Here is a 26,456-nt window from a genome sequence, read left to right on the forward strand (position 1 = left end):
TTTCTTACAGAACATGTGACCATTTGACTTGCCGTGACCAACCACATCTTGTATTCTAAAATATTATTGGCTTGTTAAAGAATTCAAGACTTTTTGTTGTCTTGCTTTCAATCCTTAAATCACACGCTTCTCCTTTTAGGATTTCTAACTTTTTTTTTTAAATTTTTTGAAAGAGAACAATTTCATTGAATAATCAGGGAAAATAGGTTCCCTGTATATATAGGGCAACGGCCACAGAACGACCGACCTTATAGGGTTAAATAATAACATCAAAAAATAAAAAATAAACAATGTGTTTAAGGTCAATTTTACAACCTTATTGTATAATTCATTCATATTTTAATCAGTGTTCCTTGACAAATAATTTGTTAAGGCTTAATTTATTACATCCTCAGTTTTGCAACTCACCCTTACTCATATAATTCTTTCCCATTTAAGAAAAAGGAAACATAAGAAATGTAACTATGTAAAGGAGAAGCAAACCGAGCATAAGAAAACATTCTAAAAAAAACTTTGAAAAATTATGGTCCATTTGATTTTGATTTGAATCCGTGTGAGAAGTTGGACCAAACAATGTAAAGTTGGTATGCAATTAGTTAAACAGTCCAATCCCAGAAGTTCCCCAAATTGATCAAGTTGCTGGAGTCGAGCCCGCATGTTGTAAACTTTCTCATATTGCCTTTCAACAGCTGTTTTAATGGCAGAAAGTTTGTGGGGCAATTAAAAGATATGCCTGCAGGTTGAGTTGCGCCTTTATTCACAAATATCGTTTTTCAAAGGAGAGTTACCTAACATAAGCTACAATTCACATGCCGCTGCCATCTTAGAATATCAAATTTCGATTTTAAAACATCTTTTTTGCTCTCTTTTCTCCATCAACATGACCACTCAGAAAGCAGTTGTGGCCAACTGTTTGACTAATTGGTTTATTTACTCTGTGATTAATTTTTCCTTCTAATCGAATATTGACTTGATTTATGATTTTGAATTATTACCCTTTAATTATTTTTTATGTAAAACCTTAAATCCAAGGGCAAAGCTAGCCAAATTTTATTGGAGAGGCCAAATACAGTTAAATAATAATTAAAAATTTTAAAACCTTAATATGTTAAATTCAATCAATAATAAAAATATTGATAATAGAAATATGAAACTAAATATAAAACTATAATTTGTAAAATATAAATTGTTAAAATCGATATATAAGATTAATAATTTTTTCTTATATAATCAGAATTATTTAAATACTATATATTCAAGAGAATTTCATTTTAAGTAAACATAAAATGTAAAGTATATAAAAAAATATACTCAAGTTAATTTTCTCTTACATAATCAGGATTAATAAAAATGATATGTTGATGAAATTTTAAATAATAATGTAATATTACAACTTATATTTGAGAACTATATAATAATTTATTAATTTTTAAACATTAAAATCATAAAAAATAAAATTTATGTAACATAAAAAAGAAAAACATGGTAAGTAGAAGGTAGATACCATATATTACATAGCAAAAAAAAAAGAAGAAAAAGAATATGATTAATAGTTTGTAGAAATTTGAGAAAGAATATTTATAAAAACTTATAACATATGAATAAATAAAATAAAAATATACAAATAAAAAAATATAAATATAAATTAAAAAAATTTAAAATTGAGTAAGATAAGTGAAATCATTTTATTAATTTTTATTTATATTAATTATTAAATAAAACATTATTTTGAGGAAGCTAGTAATAGAATATATAAAAAATTTTAAAATTTTTATATGTTATGGAAAAAATTTTAAAAGTTTTGTGGGGGGCCATCACATAAGGAGGCTCCGCCCCTGTTTAAATCCGTCACTGATTATACTTGTGGTAGTTTTATTCTAACCTATGATTGTTCTTTCTTTATTTTATATATTTATAATATAGAATTGGGTCATCGATTGCATATGATGTTTAACAACATGATTTTATATATATATATATATATATATATTTGAAGGCACATCAATTAATGAACCAAATGTTTGAGTGCGTGTTTACCAACATAATTTCATTTCAAATAAATATTGTATTGTATACATAAATTTTGATCACACCAAGAAATGAAATTGACAAATGATCTATACCGACATCAACCTTGTGCATTATTGAAGATTCTCAAATTCTTAATTGCAAAATGGGAACTGTGGTAGGTATCCTCCCACGACCACAAATTTCATTTTTCTATTTTTTTAGTAAAACTCTTCCGTCTTATATCACAAATTAGTAGTACAAGTATTGAGAGGAGCCTGGAAGTACTGAAAGCAAGATTATTATTATTGATGAAATTTCTTCAAAAAGGCTATTAAAGTATGAATATATTTAGTGTTGAACTGCCTGGATCGTGACACAAGCTCATAATAAACGCACCATAATTTCAGAGCTAACTCCAACCGACCAAGCCATTCAATTAAAATATACATTTTAGCACATGACAAATTGATCACTTAAAATTCTATTATCATCATATATTCCTATCTCCCAGCTGAGTTTGACAACATTGCAAACTCAAAATCATTTTTTGAATTGAAAAGCTTTTCTTGATGTCTAAATTTATAAAGATACACCTTTCCTAACAACTTAAGCTATTAAAATAATTGGTTTCTAGTCCACACTGCACATTCATCTTCTTCTTTTATTTTTTAACACGTTACTATATCAGTTTCTTTGAACTAAAAGTCACATTCAACTTCACAAATCACAAAATCTTAATTTCAATTAGTTACTATAATTATTTAGAATATTACATATATATGTATACAATTTTTCTTTTTCTTTTTCTTTCAAATAGATATACACCGACATAAAGAAACATGTATGTTAAACAAAAAGAAATTTATTTAATAGTTAAAAAATATCAAAATATTTCTTTCATATATAGAAAAGATAATGAGGAAATTTTACAAACAAAACATGTATAAATTATAACGAGAAATACTAGGGGGACAAAAATTTAAACTCGAGCTTAGCCCATAGTTGTTACCCTTTGTAGAAGGGTTAAAGTTTAGGATTTAAATCTCCACAACAATATATATCACGCAAACAATAGTAAAAGTAATATGACATAAGTGGTAGGGTTTACAAGTTAATTTCACTCTTGAAATGTTTTAGAGAGTTTAGCTTGGTGACACAGATATGGAAGTAATTAAGAGGTCTTCCTCTTAACATTTTCTTAAAGTATGAGTGCTTTTCCTTACCTTTTCCTTTTTCTTCAACAACAAATGATACACTTGGATGTCACAAAATCCACTACCCCACTATACATTATGGGTAACATGTTTCGTCCCATTACATCCATATTACTCTTAATAATTGTTTCCAATATATGCATGTTACTTTCAAGTAATTATTCCCACAATGTGCATGTTACTCTCAAGTAGTTGCATGTTACTCTCAAGTAATTGCGTGATACTCCCAAGTAACTACTCTTTTCTAGTTTATATACAACGCCTTGACTATTCATTAGGGACACATTAGAAATTTAATAGACTTCCTCTCTAACATATTAGCCCTTATCTCTTTCGAGCTCTTCCCAAAATTCTCTCTTTGCTCAACTCTCTACCTTGTTTCACGGTTGTGTTTTCCTTACCTTTTCACTAAATTTTATTGATCACCTTTTGTCACAAGCACTAAAACACTTCAAGGATTACTCCAATTTTTCTCTTTGCCTTGTTGCAACACTACCTTTTTACTTACCAGAAGAATCCATCTACATTTTGGTGACTTCCCTAGGGAGGAGTGATTGCATTACGTAAAAGTCATAGAAAAATTACACTACTAGAAGATATGAAGAGTTCCCCAACAAACAAGACATACCTATTCGTATCTATGTCCAAAACCTCATGAAAATGCTCCAATCTTTCTAAGAGAAGAGGCAAATGTTAAAGGATAATAACAAGCAAATGATAGAAAAAGTCTTCCAACTTGTATCCTTTATCGCCACAATTTCTCAAGCTCAACCTGCACGGCTTAATAATAGTGAAAATATGATGGAAACTAAAAAGCGAATTAGAATGGAGGACATGGAAAGAGCCCCAATTGATGTAGTAGTTGTCACAAATGCCAATACAACCACTCCTTCTATTATTGATAACTCTATAGTGATAATTTTGCCAACCACTACTTGAGGCTTTTTGACTAAATAAAAACTCTAGAAGCTACTTGATTAGAAGAAGATGAACATGAATTTTTTGAAGTTTGACCTCAAATTGCCATATACGACTAGTTTAGTTGCTAAGCCATACCCTAAGAACGACACCAATCCTAAGTTCAAACAATTCAATTATTAGCTCAAGGATACTCGAAAACATGTTATGGAGTTTATGGAGACTTTGGCAGTAACGAGATTGAATGATGATATGAATTTAAAGGAAATTTTCAAGTTTTTACCAAAAAGGTGTATATTTGGTTTGTTAATCTTACCCTTGATTTTATGGAATTTCAGAGTCAATTTGCAAAATGTTTGAAGAAAAGTTATTCTCCACTTAAAGAGGGGCTACACTCATTGACTTGGGAAGAGATCATCGAAAGTCCAAAGAGGACCTCATGGAGTATCCAACGTTTAGGCATTCAAAATTCCCATGTTGAGAAAGAGTTAGTGAAAGTTTGCATTCATGGTATGTTCAATAAGTATAGGGTGCATTTGAAAAACTTACCTTTTCTCATCTTCTGTACTTTGGTTGAAGTTGCATGAAAAACCAATGATAAGGTTCTTAGAAAAAAAAAAAAGGAGCTAGTAGTTTTATCAAAAGGAACATCTCGACAATGAATGTAATTCAAGGAGGAGGCAAAATAGACCCTTGGCCTAATTTTCTTTTTAGATGAGATAACCTAAAAAGAAAACCAAGTGAAGATATTGATCCTCCCTTACCATTCTCAATTTCACCAAATAAAATAAATGCTTCTCCATGAATGGATTAGTGATAGACAAATGAACTTATCCTACATTCCACAACCATTAACAAAATAAGGGAAGTTCAACCCAAGGTATTGTGATTTTCACTAAATAGTTGGTCACTTATTTACTGAATGTAAAGACCTATGTAGAATATTCCATAAAAAGATGCAGGCAAGAGAGATACTGATTGGGAACAATAGGGTCTATAACAACCCTCTTCCTGCTCATATATGAGACTTCTACAACTTTTACTCTTAATTACTTTATGTATTAAAATTTGACATTTGAAAAGGAAATAAATTCGTATTTCAATCACAACTTTATTGTTTTAATTTTGGCTATACTTAGTTATTTGTGTTTCAACAACAACTTTGATTGCATGCTATTTATCGCAAGCTTTATCACTCATTCTTTAACTATAGTTCAATATTCATATTTTAGCTTGCGCTTCATCGCTCATACTTCGGCTGCAATGATATTATGCTATTGGCCACAAGCTTTATCGCTCATTTCTTGTCATAACTTGTTATTCACAAAATGATTGCAATTTAAATGCTTTTCTTAAGGGTTGAACTAATTTCCTTTATTCTAGGTTGAGAAGTAATCTCTTTGATGTAAAGTCAAAAGTTTCCCTTTGGCCTCATATAATAATATGAAGTGTTAAAGTGTAAAATTTATTTGAATTATATTACTTAGATGAGCTTACCAAGCTAATAAAAGCGTAAACTAAAAGCAATAACAAAGTAATTAAAGGTCTAGTAAACTATGGAGTTCTATAGAGAAGAGCTGTTATTTTTTATATTAGAGAAAGCATTTAAATCCTTACAACTCCTTTTCATGATTTCTCAAACTTGCCCATAGAATATTGGCAATCACAAGTCAACTTTCGAATTGTTTTGTTACATATGTGCTACATGAGTGCGAAAAGCACTACCAGCACCTAGAAGTGACTACTAACTCTATCAAAAGCTAGAGCAATAAAACTCTTAAGCTTAACCAAGTGTACATAGAGCCTTTCGAGGAGAAACAAGGAAACATAAAAAGAGAAAGTTGTCAAGTGAAGAAGGTTCAGATGATGGTCATACCTAAATTAGCACGTTATTACGCTACCTTATAAGCAATGAGTGGGAACTTCACCAATTTTCCTATTCAAATTTTCTTAAAAGAAGAAGCTCTTAAGAAGAACCTTATCTAACTCGCCATAATGGATCTTAGGAGTGTAACAAGTCTTATCATGGAGAAAAAAGGAAAAAGGATTTTACAAACATCAAGTCAAAAATGAGATAAATACCCAAACACAATTATTATTATTACTATTATTATTAAAAATTATTAATAAAATGAGAAAAAAAGCATTGTGCTTGGGAGCATGTGCGTAGGATTCATGTGTGCGTAGGATCTAAATGCATAAAATCCTTATGTGCGGGATCCACCTTCATGGGATCCCTACACATATGATTCATTCGTGTGTGATCCCTGTGCATGGGATCCATGCGAGCGAGATCCATGTGTGTAGGAACAAATATAAAAAAAAACCTATTTACTTCTTTTATTTTAATAAAAAAAATTGAAAATCTCTAGTTTTACTACATCACTTTAATCTTAATTATGCATAATAAACCTAATGCTCTTTCAATGAAAAAAGTTTCATGGAAAGGGCAACAATAAGAGAACAAAAAAAAAAAAAAAACCCTACTACATAGGAAAGCAATACCACACATACGATAGTGCATGACTCTTAGCGACATTTTCTTCAATTTTTATTGTTTAGGAATTATACGTTGCTAGTGGCAAATGAAGCAAAAGCAGTGCAAGTAGAAATATAATTGCAAAAAATGCTCGCTCATATTAAATTACTTTAACTTTTATTTTGCTTTATTATTTTATTATTTTGTCTCACTAGCGATGCATCAGAATTTCTTTCACTAAGATTTCTCAAGCAATAAGTAAACTGTAGATACTTGATTTTGACTACTAACTTATTATTTTTCTAAAAATTGTTTCATAGCAAGTATAATGTTATGTAGAAAGTAATAAGAACGATTAAAACAAGTAAAACAACTATATCATGCGAAAAGCATTGAAAGTAACTCAGAGTAAGTGACAGAATATACATGTTAGTTTTATCTTTGAGATGTTTTGCAAAGTTTGATTTGGTGACCCAAAAATGAAAAGAGTTCTTCCTCTTAACCTTTTTTTTTGAAGTACGAGTACCTTTTCCTATCTTTCCTCTTTTCTTCAAGAACAAATAATACACTTGGGTGTCACGAAACCACTACCCTACTATGCATTATGGGTAATGTATGGTGTTCCAATTACATGCATAATACTCTTAATAGCCATTTCTATCATGCGCATGTTACTCTCAAGTAACTATTGGCACTATGCGCACTATGCGCATGTTACTTTCAAATAATCACATGTAACTCCCAAGTAACTACTCTTTCCTAATCTACATATAGTATCTTAGGAATTCATTAGGGAGACACTGAAAATTCAACAGATTCACTCTTTAAGATACTCTTCCTCAAGCTTTCTCTAAACTCTTCCCAAAATACGTTTTTTTTTTACCCAACTATTTTCACTTTATTCTCTGCCTTACTCCATTGCTACACTTTCCGTACTTTTTCCCTAAATTTTATCCATCACTTCTTATCACAAGCACTAATCACTTCAAAGACTTCTCCAGTAATTCTTCCTTTACGTTGCCTCCAATAGATCTCATTTTATTTATTACAACATTACCTATTTCCTTACCAAAAAAATCCATCTACTACGTGTAAAGACGTTTCTAGGCAGATTTTATAAATGGTCAAAAGCCAATGTGAAATTAATGTGGATAAGCTCAAGAAGTCATTTGTTGTTTGATAAGAGTCCAAGTTCTTTGAATAAGACGCTAAATGATAAGAACGGAACAAAGTTATCTATTCTTAACGTGGCTAACTTTGTGTGAAATTTGGCAAGAAAATGAAAGCATCCCTTGGAATTTCTAAACACAAACATAAAAAATGAGAAGGAAGTTTTTTTTTTTTTTCTTTCTCGGATTCTTCATACTTTCACAACCTAAAATCATCATTTTTCTCAAAACTTTCTTTTCTTGGATAAATTTTATTTTAAAGATGGAGTTTTTCTTTTGGGCCAAAATTTCAAAGATAAAGATAGTAATTCAGATATCATCATATAGGATTTGTCTATCACATTAGTTAGCATATAGTATTTTGATTTGTGGATTAATAGCTAATATAGTAAAAAGAATTGTAATGAGTTTTCACTATTACAAAATTCTGCATAATTACTTGTGATTATGACTCACTAACTACGTAACTTGATTCCTTAGTTTAGTCTTATTATCCAAAAATAACAATGCAAGTATAAAAAGGAAATATAACTATCTCATATAATCCAATGGATAAGATTACGTTTCTTTGTGCTACTTCAAATTTGAAAACAAAAAAAAAAAGGAAAAAAAGAAAGAATATCTAAAAGCAATGCAAGCAAATCAACCGGATGAGTGGGTTTGAGTGTGGTACTCTTCCATTCAAGCCACAAGTGCCTCTTTTATGAAGACCTACGACTTGAAATGAAAATGAAGTAAATGGGTTGGACCTCGAATTCAATTAAGTGGGTAGAGGGCCATTCCCAATAGAAACTTCCATTGGAAAGTAACGATGCTTTCTCCCAAATGTGATGCTCAGCACTTGCAATTTGCTCATGTTTACATCAAAAGACATTGGAATATCTTCAAGTTCACACGCCCAATTTACCTACTCTATCCTATTCCAACAGGAGTGAAGACGATTTATTGTCCAAGTATAAATCACGCTGGCACACGTAATGGAAAATTTTCATCTCCAAATGCTACTCTTTTCCTAAGAAAACCAAAATATAGCTAACAAATTCGATAACATAAAACGTACACCATGGTTTACGGTTAATCCTCAAGTTTAAAAAAAAAAAAAAGCTAAATACTAAATAAGCATCTAAAATATTTAATTTTCTTAAACTCAACTATTATTTTATTGTACTTAAATACATATCTGTTTTACTCAAACAAATCTTTTTGTTTTTTTGACATGATAATTAATTAAATAACTATGTCTCGAACATAAAATTTTCCAACTCAATCAACTGTCACTCAATAAAACTTATGTTGATGTTCAGATCAACAATTATTAAGATTACGTGACATTAAAAACTTATACAAATACAAATTGTAAAATAGGTGCTTATTTGAGTACAACAAAAAAATAAAGTGGGAAAATTCAAAAGCTTATTTAGTATGTGAGACAGCGAGAGAGGGACAAACAGTACAAATCCAAGTTCATATTAAGATAAAGCTTCGGCGAAACCCAATAGGAAAATATTACACAAGAAAATACAGATTATTATAGGACTTACAATACCCAATTTAATTTTGAAGGTTGTCTTCAAACCAATACCTCTTAGTATATATGGCAGCAAACCCCACGCATGTTTATATCTCTGCTTAAAACTAGTGAGATATTTGATAATTATGCTAGAACAAGAAGCATACGCCATAATAAAAAACCAAAGCAAATTAAGATGACAAGAAACGAGTCATCCATGATTGGAATCGAGACCATGCAAGCTGGACCGCAGCTTCATCCTCATCAGGCATTCCCATGCCCTTCCTCCTTTCTATACCTTCAGGGGATCTGTTCATAAAGGCATGTGCATTGCCTGGATAGATATGCATCTCATATGGAATTTCTGATGCTTTCAGCTTTTCCTCCAAAGCCTTCGCAGCCTGCAAAATCACCAATTAGGGAGTTAATTGTCCCCTACTTGTAGTATTCATTGAAATAACCACTCCGATTGTTGATTGCTTTTTCTAATGTAAGCCCTGCAAGCCAATCGGTTTTATGCTCGCAAAACACTGTATTAATTAATCATATTTCATGTTAAATACATTATGGATATTTCATATAATGTATAAAATATTTCTTTATCCACGAACTTATTTATAAAGAGTTATTAGAGACTTATGTAGATAAAATCCTTAAAATATAATAACCTTGTAAAGAAATTATAAAAATTATAATTATCATATTCTTATGCTTCAAAGCCTTGTTCTCAAATATGTTCTTGGTTATTGTATTGTCAAGAATAAGGATATTGACGATGCTCAGAGACTAATACATGCTACGCTTTCTTGCTTTGGAAATAAGCGACTGATCTCGTAAGTTGAAGTATGTGAGATACTTGAGCATAATATGTGAGTGCTTGTTAAGGAATAAATTCACTGAACATGACCCACTATGAAAGTTCTCTTTTGTATTTCACTCAAGTGCCTACAGAAATACTCTTATGCGTCAATAATGTAAGTAATTCTTAAACTTGTGATACTAAGTCATCTTGTATGTGAATTGTCATGTTTTGATTTCACCTCTACGGGTCTAGAGGCAACAAAATGCCTAAATATGATGTTTTTGAGTGTGATATGAAGCATGCATGCAAAGATAAATGAGTAATCTGGAAAAGATTCATCACCCTAATTAATTTTAAAATGGCATATCTCATTTGCTCCTGACTTATGTTGACTAAAAATCCTTTACCAAGATAATCTTGATAGGTCAATATGAAAACTGTGGGACTAAGATGGATAAGTTAGAAAGTAGACATCGAACCAAGCTTTCTATCTATCCAGATATATAATAAAAAGATCAAATTACATTGAGATATTGTATACTAAAAAGTTAATCAAATCATATTGACTTTCCTGATATTTGAGTGGTCATGATACAGTACTAGACGACGCTTATGATCTAAGCATAAATATAAATTCTTAGTTAACTTAATTTATATTTATTGCTAACATGTTAGGTACCTAATGGATCACACACATAAAGTGAATTATTGAAGTTAATTTGAATTCAATTGGATGTGATCTAATTGATTTTATAAAAACTTAATCCGATTAAGTATTAGGTTAAATCAAATATAATTTGATGGAGTATTAAACAAAGGCCCAATTAGCCCAAGACATTTTCTAATCTTTGTTGGATATAAACTATGTTAATTCACTCTATAAACAAATCCTTTAACCATCTCTTGAACATATTGAAAAGTTCTGTTTTTATTTTCTCATGTCTTGAAATAGGATCAAAGCCAAAAAGAGAAAAACACAAAAGAGCTCAAAGTTGAGAGTTTGCTAGCACAAACTTTGGTTTAGGAATTCACACTCTTAGTGAAAAGATTTTTGCAAATCACTGTGTGAACCACCATTAAAGATAAAACAATTGTGATGCTATGGTTTGATAAGTCCTAATTGGTGTACAAAAGTAAAAAACGAAAACCCAAGGAAGATTGCAAAAAAAACAAACATCAAATTTTAAATACGTCAAAATTTTTCTCTTATGGTTTTTCTAGATTAGTTTCAATTAAAGTGAACCATAACTTAGGGGAGTAAAATTTTAATATTCCACTACGTAAGATTTGTCTTAGTAGGATTTGAATCCCCTTTAGTTGTATCAGAGCTTCCTTTGATTGATTTAATCTAGTTTTATGTTTAGTAATTAAATATTATAAAAACTGTTTTTGTTTATATATCGATTTGATGCAAAGTTTGAAAAAATTTTAAAACAATTTTGAATGAAATTTTCAAATTTGATTTATGTTTCAAACTTTAAAGTCTTGATTTATAGATTTACAATCTAAATTTAATAAATCCTTAAAAGTTCTATAGATTTGTTTTAAGAAAATTCAAATCTTAAAAATCTGGCAGCATAACGTAATCTGTTTTGAAATTTTTTTTGAAGGACTTAAAAAAGGAGTTTGTGCGTGATTTTTTTTGGGTAGAAGGTCAAGAGGATGATCTCAACTTATGAAAATTTACATCATCTAATCACCTCGTTTGGGTGGTGATCTGATGATGTTTTTACGCAAACAATTTGTTGAAATTTTATTCTTGTGTGACAAGGATTCTTGCAAAATCATGGTTGTTTGCACTCCAAATTTGTTGAGGTTTTGAGAGCTTTTTGGCATGATGTTTAAGGCATGAATGCCTCTGAATTGGAGCTAAAATCGCAACAAACAATGGAGGATGGAGCTCTAAAGAATTTGAGACAGCATAAGTGATGTAGACCCAATAAAATTGCACTAGCTTGTGTGATTTCTTCTCTATATAATTAGGAGTTGTACTTATTCTGTTATGACCTAAATTTAGACTCCTAATTGTAGTGGAATATATCTTAAAGAGTTTAGGATTGTCCTAAATCAGATTCTAAAATCAAATTGACAATGAAATAGGACTTTTAACCATAAAGATCTAATTCTAATTGGACTAGGATTGTAAAATTGAGAACAACAAGGATTAAATTTTCTAATAAGATTAGAAAGCCTAATTGGATTATGATTCCTTCTGAATATTAAACTTGTAATATGATTAAGACTCCTATTGAGAATAAGGGTCATATTTAAATTCAGTCTTAAAATGTTTGGGATTACTAAGTCTATGCTCCATTGAATTCCTAATAGGATTATGAATTCTAAATTAACAGAAGACTTGTTATGGAATTAGGACATCAAATTATTTGGATTAATATCTTTAAAGGTTGAGTGATATTATTGCCCAATGACATATAAGATTTTCAATTTGAATTAAACATAAATTTTATATGTTCATTATTGATTATGAACGTATGAGAATGATTATAGATTTAGACCATTATAATGTGTTATGGATGGTTATAGTTGAATGCATTTGATATTTATTCTATAAATAAAGAGTGCATGCCATGCCTTTCCTTTATTTTATTCAGGAGTTGTAAAATTCTCTTCTCATCTTACTCACTTCAAATATAACTTGAGGTTTCTTTATAAATATATAATTAGAATTCATAAGATTAGATTATGAAAAAAAATTTGTAATTCTAAAAATAAAAGACGACGACATCAAGGAAACATGAAGATTATAAGACTACAAGGTATGGTGATATTTGTATATATCCCTTAAGATTTGGCCAAACTAGTCTCTTTTGATGGCTCAAGGAAGCTAGATTAGATAAAGTCTATAGTCATCCTATGTAGTTGGCATGTGATAGATTTATTTATACTATATATAAATGTTATGAATGCTATGTATGATGAGACCTTAATTACAAGAACAAAACCCTCATTAAAATATTGAGTCACATGCACAACGTGATCATGTTACCTTTCACCATATAGCAAGATAACAAAACTGCTTTTTTAATTAGAGGTTTGTTAAGTCACTTAAAGCCAAACTTTTACACAAGTGTGTTTGAAATATAGATGGGTCTTACTCAGCTAATACTATGTCGTGCGGATGTGTCACGCTTGATCACATGATATTAAAAGCAAAGTTAGGCGAAATGCATATGATGCATTTAGACAAGGAGTTGTCACCTAACTAATTTGGAAGTTGCACAGAGATATAATTGATAAATTATGTTATTTACCCAATTAGGGCTTATTGTGATTTGTTGAATCACTCAAGGTTGCAATAAGTTGAAAAGGGTCTCAATCCCCTAAAAATGCCTAATAGAGATTTTACTATAATAGTGAAGGCTATTCTTACTAAAAATTAGTATGAGAACCAATGCAAGATTTAATACCTCGTCTTAAATTGGTTAATAACATGAAAGACTAATATAATTATTTTTTTTATATTTATGAGTTGTTAAAATGAGTATAATAATAATCGCAACTTTGCTTGGCATACTTGATGCCATCAGCCCAAAATGTTTGGACTGGTATATCACTTTGAGAAAAGTTCTCAATAAATGAAAGGGTACAATCTTTACAAGTAAAGAGATAACTTTAAATATGATTGAGTTTAACCTTTTTACTGCCAATCTTAAATCTTGAATAATAGATTCAGGATGTGGATCGCATTTATGTATTGATATAAAGACTTTAAAAGATAGTAGAAGGTTTGGTAAAAATGAGGTAATCCTAAGAGTGGGCAATGGTGAAAGAATTGCAACACTTGCCTTTCGGACTTGTGATCTCAGTGTTGGAGCTATAAGAATGCTACTATGTACCAACATTAACTACAAACATCATTTCGGTTTCATACCTAGCTAAGAATGATGATTTCAAATTTAGTATGAAGGTCAATTGTTAAACTGTCATTTTAAATGATATCTTTTATGGATCCGCAACATGTCATGAAAGACTTTATGTTATGAATCTTGATAGTTGAACGCACAATATAGATGTCAAGAAAGCAAGGAAAGATAATCCAAACAAAACCTACATCTGACATTGTAGACTTGGTCATATCAATGAGACAAGGATAACCAAATTGCATAGACAAGTTTATCTAAATCCATTTGATTATGAATAATATGAAACTTGTGAATGTTGTTTCCCTGGTCACAAAGTAGGAAAGCGAAGAAAGATAATCTGCAACATGTCATGAAAGACTTTATGTTGTGGATCTTGATAGCTCAATGCTCAATATAGATATTAAGAAAGCAAGGAAAGATAATCCAAACAAAATCTACATCTGACATTGTGAAAGATAATCTATTTGATTATGAATCATATGGAACTTGTGAATGTTGTTTCCTTGGTAAGAAGACTAAGACTTTTTTTATTGGAAAGGGTGAAAGAGCAATACATTCAGATGTATGTGGACCCTTAAAAACACCAGCTAGAGGAAGTTATTCGTATTTCATTATGTTTACAGATGACCATTCTAGATTTGGTTGCGTGCCTAATGAAGTATAAGTCTGAAGCTTTTGAAAAGTTCAAAGCATTTAGGATTGAGGTTAAGAAACACACTAGGAAGAGTATTCTCACTCTTACATCGAATCATAAAGAAAGATTATCTTAACCAAGAGCTTCTGGATTATCAGATGGAACATGGAATTCTATCACAATGAACTCCACAACATAACAAAGTGTCTAAGAGGAGAAACTGAACTTTGTTAGACATGCTTCGTTCCATGATGAGTAAGGAAGATCTTCTGATATCCTTTGGGGGATATGCCTTCGAGATTGTTACTTACTTTCTAAACAAGGTTCCAACCAAATCAGTTGATAAAACATCATATGAGATATAGTATGACAAAAAGCCAAACTTGTCTTATACAAGAATTTAAGGATCTATGACTTATGTAAAACGTGCATCGTTTGACAGGCTTAGAGCTAAGTCAAACAAATGCAAAGTTAGTAAGGTATCTTAAAGAAACTGTACGATACTATTTTTACAATCCCATCGAGAAAAGTGTGTTTGTCTCAAAACATGCTACTTTATTAAAGAAAAAGTTTCTACTTGAAGGGACTAATGGGAGTCAAATAATTCTTAAAAAAGTTCAAGAATCACAAATTGATATCCTTATGGAACTTGAGCCAATGGTTAAGCATTGGATGCTCAAACCGGTGCTCAAGAAACACAAATGTTGTGCAAGTCTACAAGACAGAGACAAGCTCTAGAGAGATACAAATTTCTACTAAAAAAATACTTTGCCAATTGACAAAAGGCCTACTAGTTATGAGGAAGCAATATTTGATGTTGATTCCGATAAGTGGCTAGAGGCCATGAAATCTAAGATAAATGTCATGCAAGTCAACCAAATATGGACTTTGATTGATGCACCTTAAAGAGTAAAACCCATAGGATGCAAGTGGGTCTTTAAGAGAAAGACTAACATGGATTGTAATGTACAAACATATAAGACCAGGTTGGTTGCTAAAGGTTACAACCAAGTTAAAGGAATCGATTATAAGAAAACCTTCTCACTTGTTGCCATGATTAAATCTATTCGAATTTTGCTTGCTATTGCTGCATATCATGATTATAAGATATGGCAAATGGATATAAAGATAACATTCCTAAACGAGAATTTGCACAAAGATGTCTATATGACACAACCTAAAGGTTTTACATCCAAGGAGAGTCAAACATAAAGTATGCAAACTCCAAAAGTTCATTTATGGGCTAAAGCAAGCGTTTAGGAGCTGAAACATTAGATTTGATGAAACTATTAAAGAATATGATTTCATCAAGAATCCTGATGATCCATGTGTTTACAAGAAAGTAATAGACAAGCAGTTGTATTCTTAGTACTTTATGTTGATAACATACTACTAATAGAAAATATTATACCAATGCTGCAGACTATCAAGATCTAGCTATCCAAACAATTCTCCATGAAAGATTTGGGAGAATTTGCTTATATTCCAAGAACAAGGATCTATAAAGATAGATCAAAAAGGCTGCTGAGATTATCCAAATCCACTTATATAAATAAGGTGTTAAAAAGGTTTAACATGACTAAGTCCAATAACAGACACTTGCTTATGTCACATTACATTCATCTCTCAAAGTATATGTGTTCGAAGACACAAAAGGAGAGGATGAGAATGGACAAAATATTATATGCTTCAATTATTGGGTCCATAATGTATGTCATGTCATGTAATAGACCAGATGTGACTTATGCTTTGAATGTCACGAGCAAATACCAATCGAATCTAAGTGAGAATCACTAGATTACTGTGGAAAATACCCTTAAATACTTTCGAAGAACTAAAGATATTTTCTTGGTTTATGGAGGGGTTGAACTCTAAGTTAAAAGATATGGAAATGCTGCATTCCAAACAGATAAAGATGACAATAAATCGCAAAATGGGTTCATATTTACCTTAAGGGTAAAATACCCCCACCTCCATAAGTTTTTATTAAAATTCCAAACAAGTTCATTGATTTTCGAAACGGACATAACCCCAATAGTGCAAACACCATTAACAGAGATTATGAAAAGATTAAAATCCTCTTTCTTTATTAATTTAAAAAATTATTATTATATTTTTTATAAAAAATTAAAAAAATAAAAAAGCAATAAATGCTTCCTAACTCCTCAAGAAAAAGGAGCACTAGAACACCGAACTGTGCCCCCTAAAGGAAAGGAGCACCAGATCGATGCTCCCAAGGGAAGGGAGCACCGATGCTCCCCAAATGGGAGCTTTTTTTTAATTAAAAAAATAATTAATTAATTAATAAAATTATATACTAGTAATTTTAAAAATTAATCAAGGGTAAAATTATCTTTTTACACTTATCACGTCATCAAATTGACAAAAATACTAAAAGTTGACTATGATTGAACCTACGTGTCCAACAAAAAAAAATTTTTTGAGGCAACATGTCCATTTTGAAAATTAATAAACCTCCGTGCAATTTCGATCAAAACTTTGAGAGTGAGGGTATTTTATCTTACCTTAAATGGCGATGCAGTCAGTTGAAAAAGTTCCAAGCCAGCAACGACTGTAGATTCTACAACTGAAGCTAAACACATATTCGCATCTGAGGCAGCGAAGGAGGAAGTTTGGATTAAGAAGTTCATAACTGAACTTGGTGTGGTTCCTAACATTATTGATCCTATAACTTTGTACTGTGACAACAATAAAGCCATAGGTTTCATCAACGATCCAAACATGTGTTGCAGCATTATCACCTGATTAAGGAGATCATTAAGAAAAGTGATATCTTTAACTATATTTAAAAGAAACCTCAAAAGGCTCCTAGCTTGACACTTGGTGTGCTTCTTGGTTTGACACTTGGCATGCTTCTTGGTTTGACACTTGGCACTCTCACATCTATAAGCTCTTATTTACTTAAGCTTTTGGGCTTAGGCTTGTTTTGGGCTTAATTGAGGGATTTTTCTTTAACCAATGTATTACCCTCTTGCTCTCTTCTTCCTATCTTCATCTCATCTCCGGATGGATTATAGATTTTTCTCTTTTAATTTGTGGCTTCAAGGTTCTTGGCTGGACACATGGTTGTATTTTTGGAGTGTAGGCTTGAGGTCTGATGGGGTTAGGTTCGTGGTTAGGTTTTTAGGTGTGGGCTTGAGGCCTGATGAGGCTAGTTTTGGAGGGTTTTTGGCTTAACAAGTGATTGGGTTTTTGGGGCGTAGGCTTAAGCTCTGATAAAGTTGAGTTCGTGGTTAGGATTTTGGGGTGTGGGCTTAAGGTTTGATGGGGCTGGGTTTGGACTAGAATTTTTTTCTCTATTTTAGATTGTTCTTTGACTTTGTGTGGGACACGTGACCTATTGAATTTGTTAAGCGTCACATGTTTCCAAATTCTTCTTCATTTTTTGCCTCTTTCTTTTCTACCATTAGCTTGAGTATTTTATCTAAAGTTATATTTTGTCATTAGGCGTGCGTTTTTGTATCGAAGCACCATTACAAATACCACTATGATAGCTACAATAATAACAATTATATATTTTGTACATGTCAATGTACACCAATAATTAGATATGATAATATAATTACTATTGCATATCTATTTCACAAAATATTCTCAACTCAATTAGAAAAAAAAAAATTACCATCCCGAGCGCATTACACGGGCAACAAACTAGTTACTATAGAGAGTACCTACGGAGGACAACTTAGTTGACCTTCTCACCAAAGTTCTGCCCCAACAGAAACATGATCGTCACTTCTAAGGCTTTGGTATTAGATACATGGGGGATTGGTTTAGTGCTAATAAGAGATTATTAATATAAGCCCTGCAAGCCAATCTATTTGATACTTGTAAAACACTATATTAATTAGTTATATTTCATGTTAAATACATTATATATATTTTATATAATATATAAAGTATTTCTTTATTCATTAGTTTACTTAACCCTCTCACTAAAATTCTGTCCCAGCAAAAACATGATAGTCACTTGGAGGGCTTTGGTATTAGATACATGGGAGATTGACTTTACTGCTAGTGAGAGATTGTTAGTCTAAGCTTTGCAAGCCAATCGATTTTATGCTTGTAAAACACTACATTAATTAGTCATATTTCATGTTGAAAAGATTATGGATATTTTATATAATGCATGAGGTACTTCTTTACCCATGAGTTTAATTATAAAAAGTTATGAGAGATTTATGTAGATAAAGTCTTTGAAGCATAATGGCTTTGCAAATAAATTATAAAAATTATAATTATGAAATTCTTATGCATCAAAGACTTATTCCTAAATATGTTCCTAGACATTGTATTGTTCAGAATAAGAACATTGACAATACTTAAAGACTGGTATATGCTAAGCTCCTTACTTTGGAAGTAAGCAACTGATTTTATAAGTTGAAGCATGTAAAATACTTAAGAATAGTATGTGGGTGCTTGTTAAGGAACAAGTTTACTGAACATGACTTACTATGAGAGTTTCATTCGGTATTTCACTCAAATGTCTATAAAAATACTCTCATGTATCAATAGTGCAGGTAATCCTTAGACTTGTAATACCAGATCATCTTGTATGTGAATTGTCATGTTTTTATTTCACCTTTACGGGTTTAGAAGCAATAAGATGCCTAAACATGGTGCTTGTGGGTGTGGCATGAAATATGTGAAAATGAATTAATCTAGAAAAGATTCATCACTCCAAGTGAACTGAAGGGGACATATCTCATTTGCTCTGACTTATATTGACTAAAAATCCTTGGCCAAGGCAATCTTTATAGGTCAATATGAAACCTGTAAGACTAATATGAATAAATTAGAAAGTATACACTGAGCCAAGTTTTCTATCTATCCAAGATATATGATGAAAAGATCAAATTACATTGAGATACTGTACGCGGAAAGGTTAGTCAAACTACATTGACTCTCCTCACACTTGAGTGATCATGATATATTACTAAATGTCACTCATGATCTATAAATATAAATATAAATTTTTAATTAACTTAATTTATATTTATTATCAACACGTTAGGCACCTAATGAGTCACACACATAAAGTGAATTGTCAATATTAATTTGAGTTTAATTGGATGTGATCTACTTGATTTTATAAAAGCTTAATCCGATTAAGTATTGGACTAAATCAAATATGATTTGATGGCGTATTAAACAAAAGTCCAATTTGCTCAAGACATTTTTTAATCCTTCTTAGATATGACGTAAGTCAATTCACTATATAAAAGAATCCTTTAGACGCCTCTTGAACGTATAAAGGTGTTCTGTTTTTATTTTCTCATGTGTTGGGATAGGATCATAAGAAAAAAAAAAAACACAAAAGAGCTCAAAGTTGAAAGTTTGCTAGCACAAACTTTGGCTTAGGGATTTACACACATTTAGTCAAGAGATTTCAACAAATCACTACATGGATCACTATTAGAGATAAGTCAATTATACTATTATTGTTTAATAAGTTTTAATTGGTGTACAAAAGTCAAAAATGAAAACTTAAAGAAAACTCCACCAAAGATAGCAAACATCTAACCTTCAAATATATCAAAATCTTTCTTTTATGGTTTTTCTAAATTAGTTTCAATTAAAATGACTCATAGCTTAAGAATTAAAATTTTAATATTCCACTGCATATGATTCGTCTTAACATGATTCAAATCCTCTTTAACTTTCACCATTGCCTTTGAGAAAACTAAAACTAAAAATTGGAAGTAAAAGTTACTTTCATGCTTGACAAAAAAAAATTGAAAGTAAAAGTTACCTTCATGCTCGACAAAAAGTATTGTTTTACTTCTATAAAAAATTATTATATTTGAATGTGCTACTTTATAATCATTTACTTATTTTTAACCTGATATTACATTTTTTTAATACTTCTCTTTACAATAACATATGAAGTAAACAACAAATTGTAAAAAAGAAAAGTTAACAAAAAAAAGAACCTATCGAAGCCTTGGCTATATGATCATTATATCAACAAATTAATAACAGGACATGCATCACATCCAATCCCTATAGCACGAAATCAAAGACAAATTTACTCTTTCCTTGTGGCCAAAAAGGAAAATCCATTTTCTCTTTCCATCAACAATTTACATGTAGGCAAAGTTCTAGGAATAATAATGAAGTAAGCCACTGTGCTAGGTTCCTGGTCAATTTTAAAAGCTTCCTCTAGTAAAATTGTTCATTGCAAGATCTAATAACATAATTTCTTATATTCGTTTTTATAATCCTCCTATTATGGTTTGATTATGTCTCTTCCCTCGTAATAATCACCAATCAGAATTACTAAAGACAAAATATTCAAATTCAATGTGCGAAACTAAATAACCTCATATAATCAAAATAGTCTTTCAAACTTTATAGTGATAGCATTTTTAAAATAAAATCCAAGCAATAACCATCCAAAAGACTACTAAAAATAGAAGTCTATTTCCCTACATGAACAATTTTAAGATAAGAGACGAGAGTCATAAATACTTTCCATTCTTCTCACCAATTCAAGAAATGCAAATTGAAGCAAAATGATTTATCAAAATCATGCTACTAGTAAGAGACATAAGTTAGGAATGGACATGAACATGGCTTGCACATAGAACAGAAATATGAATGCAATGACATTGCAAATTTCAAAAGATTATAGGATACTAACTCAACAAGGTGAAATAATAAAAAAATTTATTCCTTTCATCTCGATTGAATGCATATCTTACTTTTTCAGGGATTCCCAAAATTATGTTCTCTTGTATTGAACGCCTACCACTACAATTCTCTATCTCTACATTCCACATTACTTTTTAGTATATTTTAAAATTTTTTTTACATAAAAGATATTTAATACAAATATTAGAGATTCATGCACACTACTCAATATTTTCTTTCCCTTAACATGAGGTGCCACCTTCCATCCATCTCACTGGTCGAGAATTTATGACTGCCACTAAAAGTACAACCAGGCTTCCACAACTATCCAAGTCTAAGCATTCTGCCTTGTCGAAACTACTTATTATCATGTTTCACCGTGCTACTCCATATTTGATACATATCCAACCATGTTTATAGTGTGTTTGGTGTTGGCATGGATAGACCACAGATAGTAGAACGGGTTGTACCTATCCTTCATAGGATACTCGTTGTCTTCCTATCGATGTTGGTAACTGTAACAGGTTGTTTCATAATTCTTCACTACAGCAGAAGCATCTGCAACCCCGCTTCCTGCCCTCACTTTCCCCTAAGGGAAAGAAATGATGCATGTAAAAGCATGTTTGGTTGGCTTGAAAGGCTATTCCATTCAGGCCTTGTTCCGTGTGATATGATGGTTCCAATGATTTGTTCAATCTTTGGGCAAGAATAATGATTCTGGTCCACGAGGCTATTCCAGTCAAACCCAATAATAGCCATTCTTTACTCACACCTCAGAATGGCTATTCCTCATCCATCTGGAATAGCACTGTTTTTTGTATAATTTTGTCCTCGTACATTTAATTAAATTCCAATTGTATCCTTCATCCAAAAGAGAGAATGTTGGCCGGAATTTCTTATTTTCCATCGTTATAATTGCCAGAGATCAATTTTGGACTAAAAAGACTAAAAATAGTGATTCGGCAGCTAGCTAAGGCCATTGGAGGGGCCAAAACAACAGACCAGGGGTCAGATGTGGCCACCTTGAGCGCCAAAATGGCACCCCCTGTACCTAGATCTGGCTGCTTGGAGCGCCAGAAGCGGCTAGATCAAGCATGCTCACCGGCAACGGCTGGCTGGAGATTTTGTTTCTTGGGTCAGGTGGGACGTTTTCATTAGGTGGATATGACAGAAGGAAAAAAATGAAAAAAAAAAGAGTAAAATAGAAAATAAATTAAAAAAAACAATAAAAAATGAGGGGTAGACCACAGATAGCAGAGGGGGTTATACCTATTTTCATAAAATACTAGTTTTCTCCTTATTAATTTTAGTAACTGCAACAGGTTGTTTCATAATTGTTCACTATAGCAGAAGCATCAACCCCCCACTTCTAGCCCTCTCTCTTTCCCCTAAGAAAAAGAAATGATGTCCTTAGAGACTTAAATACAAATGATCATGACATGAATCCATTGTGTTGTTAACCTCTAGAACTATTCATTATATAGATATGTGCATCAAAACAAGAAATCCTTGACTATCAAGGAAGAGGTACCCCTTAGAACAACAAATAAAAGAAAGAGAATAATACAACTACTGCTAACGCCATGGGCAGGAGGTTAGTTTGTATTTCCCCCCTTGAAGGGAAGATGAAAGGATCATATACAAGGAGACAACTTGTATATATGAAATCTACAACCTCATAGTATGAATTCAAGAAAATACAGTAATAAAGTGATCACCTAAGACTTCAACTCAGTGAACAAGGAACCAATCCATCCGATTGTTGGTCTATCAGACTCGTTATATGGTCAACAAATATTTGCAAACAAGAAATCAAAATTCTATGAAAGACATCCACTGGATTAAGTTCTGGTTCCAAAATAAACTTTCAAGTCATTTTCTTGCCTTATGTCCCTAAGGAATAAGACTTTCCAAGTTTCTTCAATCATACTTCTAAGATGGAAAGGTCTTATAAGCTAGGGTTTCAAAAAGGATTCATATTGTCAATTGACTTAGGGAGGCCTAATTACAATCAGGCCAAAGATGTTGGAGATAGGGCTTTGGGAGGAAAAGGAAGTGAATTAACCTTTGTGAGATTAACTTATTAACAAAATTTTCAATTTTCTCATGGTTCAGATGAAATTTGACACTTTTAGAGCAAGGTGCGTCAAACACCAAGAAGCACCATCGTGATAAAATTTTCTCATGTGATAAATCTTACCCCCAACAAGTAGATTTTGAAGTGGTTATGAAGGACCAAAACGACTTTGCACAAGCCATCAGTTTTTATTGTTTTTAGTCATCATTTCTCAAAGAGTGTTTCCAGAGATAAGAAGAAAAAACAATTTTAAGAGCAAATATCATTTTACATAGCTGTACATGTGACATAGTATGGGTTCTCACATTCCATGGAATTTATGAATAGTTATCCTCGAAACTATTCTTATAAATGACTACCAAATTAATTCTTAAAATATAGAAATTTCACCCTTCGTGAACATAAAAAAACAGAATGACCAAAGTGGGTGTTCAACTTTTGGACAATATTATTCCTGGCTGTTCTACAAAGAATTGCAAATGAACCTAGCAACTAAGCTCTCATTATGGAATGTGTGGTGGTGGAAAATTTTTTATTCTCAAAGAAACAAATTAAGGGTCATTTCCAGAGTAGTAACTTCAACAACTAAGCCGCAAACATGAAATTTATTCCTAAATACAATTAAAAACAAATGGTGAAAGTTAAAACAGGCAGAGTAAAGAAATTTTGCCATACCGTCACATCTGAAAATCCAACAATGTTATCAAGTTCTCCAAAATGAGCTTGAACAGGTGCCTTGGCCAGGGCAGGGTCTGCAAGTTCTGGTGAAGGAACCCCATAAAATGCAACAACGGCATCAACTTCAGGAACTAAAACAGAACTTGCAATAGAGAGAGCACCCCCCATGCAAAACCCAGTCACACCAACCTATTGCAATGAAATCAGAGATTGCTCACTGACCAATGTTTTAAACTTCACGGGAAATTTAGTTGACATAAAGTGGCATAGATGTAATAAATCCAATATTCACCTCTTAACAGAAAATGAAGGCTGACAACAATCACAAAACAAAGTAATAAAAAATGCAGCACAAAATCATGGTACACATTTAAGAATAAAAGACTTTAAAATTTGCATAGGAGAATCATAAACCTGTTCGGCAGTTAAACTTAGAGGAGAACTGAAGAGAGAAGGGAAATAGTAAAACGTAAAAGAGAAGAGATGAGAAGGTATTAGAGATCAGAAGGTATTGGAGATGAAGGCGATGCTCCTTTTGTTGTTTGAATAAGAAAAATGGTAAGTAAATAAGAGGTAAATTGCACTTATGAAATCATTGATCCACTATATATTCAGTTTTCTTTTTATTACCTTTTTTAAAGGAGAAGAATTAACAATATTTAAATCTAATTTCCCTTAAACCTCTTTTTAGATAAAGTGGACGACAGGAGGTCTTGCCCATAATATTTAATCTTCTCTCAGCTTCTCTATTCACTTAGCTATTCAAACAATAGAAAAGTATTAAACTTATCTCAGCTTCATATATTTGTTTCCACCTGTCTCAGTCAAATAAGCACCAGAACAGTCCACACAGTGGAGTGTTGAACTTTAAACATGTTTTAAGTAAGCATAAGGCTTTAACAAATTTGACAATGAATAACCAGTGGCACACCTTCTTTGAGCCATTAGCCTTAAGCCAGTTGACCGAAGCACGGATATCCTTTACAGCACCTTGCCAGTCAAGACCATCCATTAGGTGTTGTGCTTCTGCAACATCCAGACCAACCTTTCCTCGATACAAACTGAAACAAAGTGAGAAAAGAAAAAGAATTAACATTCAAATACAGCAAATGCCAGGTGACCAAAGCTTATCACAATTAAGCCAAAAGAAAAAGCATTGTGGACTGAAATACTTACTCTGGAATAAGAGCTTTGAATCCTGAGTCCAGTTGGGAGATCTTCAGGGCATGATTTTTTATCTCCAAATCCACACCCCACCACTCTTGTAGAACAACAATTCCAGGCGCATCTTCTTTGCCAACCACATATGCGTCAAATGCCTGGTCATTACAAATTTTATCAAAGAATAGTGAGAACAACCAAATCAATAAGGCTCCGCTCGATTCCATTTTTGCTTTTACTACTTACGCTTTCCTTCATATAAGATGCTAAAATGAAAAGCAAATAACAAAAAACAATTTTGTTACTATTTAAAAATAATCATAAAACTAAAATGCACCACTAATTCTAACATGAGTACTCTATACAAAATATAATCATGAATTTTGTTTTCCCCAAAAAAAAATCAATTTTTGTTTTCAGTACTGTTCACAAATTCATGCACAAGAACGAACACCAACCAAACGGAGTCTAACAAACATTTTCTACAACTCAAATATAAGCATTTCAACAACCCAAAAGTCAAAATTATTCAAAAATGCGAAACCCATAATTTACATATTGTTAAAAAAAAAACAAATAGGAAAGGAAAGGAGAGTTGAACTGACAGTATTGTCTCTCTGAATCTGAACTTTCTTCAAAGCAGAGTCAGCCATTGATCGGACTGAAAAGCGGGCAGCAAAGGGAGGGAGAACACGTGAAAGGGTAAAGGAAGAGGGCTTGGGAACACAATTTCTGGAGAAGGTTCTGCACGGTGACGAAGATATTAATGCTGCTGCGAACATTGCTTCACTGCATTCTTACTCAACTTAAGGTACGGCGTTATTTTCTCATAGAACCTTCCGTTGGATAAAAGCAAACCACCAAAGGAAAATGACTATATAGGCCCGGCTTGGAGCTATAGGCCCAAGTTTAATATTGATATATTGATATTGGCACACATCAGACCTCGAGCTACTATACTCATCTAAGACCAACGTGGCCTGAGTGTTGAAGAGTGTTACGAAATTTGTTATCCTACATGTTTGACAAGTGGTAAGTTATTTTCACAGGAAGCGTTCGTTTGTTTTTTCGCTTACCATCCTGTACCCACTTATGGTTCAAAGGCAGAGGGGGAGAGGTGACGGGGAATTTTTAAATCTTTTTATTTTATAGTTATAAAATTCAAAATATAAAACTTCTCACTTTTAAATAATTCAAATAAACTACTTTAAAGTAATGGTAAGAAATTTAATCTAAAGTTTAAAAAACTCCAGTTTAATCCCTCCT

The 26,456-nt window shown here is 31.9% G+C and overlaps 1 protein-coding gene across 1 annotated transcript; it reads right to left on the bottom strand.

Annotated features, from left to right (window-relative positions):
* Nucleotides 1-9,228: 9,228 nt before the first annotated feature.
* Nucleotides 9,229-26,026, bottom strand: LOC18612300 (alpha/beta-Hydrolases superfamily protein). The gene is made up of 5 exons (XM_007049027.3): nucleotides 25,796-26,026; nucleotides 25,206-25,348; nucleotides 24,961-25,090; nucleotides 24,027-24,218; nucleotides 9,229-9,701 (listed from the first exon to the last, which is right to left on the bottom strand). Exons 1-5 carry the CDS (start codon nucleotides 25,970-25,972, stop codon nucleotides 9,492-9,494), a joined length of 852 nt encoding a protein of 283 aa, XP_007049089.3. The 5' UTR covers nucleotides 25,973-26,026; the 3' UTR covers nucleotides 9,229-9,491.
* Nucleotides 26,027-26,456: the final 430 nt, after the last annotated feature.

This window comes from Theobroma cacao, chromosome 1, assembly GCF_053813885.1.
Source record: "Theobroma cacao isolate CCN51 chromosome 1, ASM5381388v1, whole genome shotgun sequence".
NCBI lineage: Eukaryota > Viridiplantae > Streptophyta > Magnoliopsida > Malvales > Malvaceae > Theobroma > Theobroma cacao.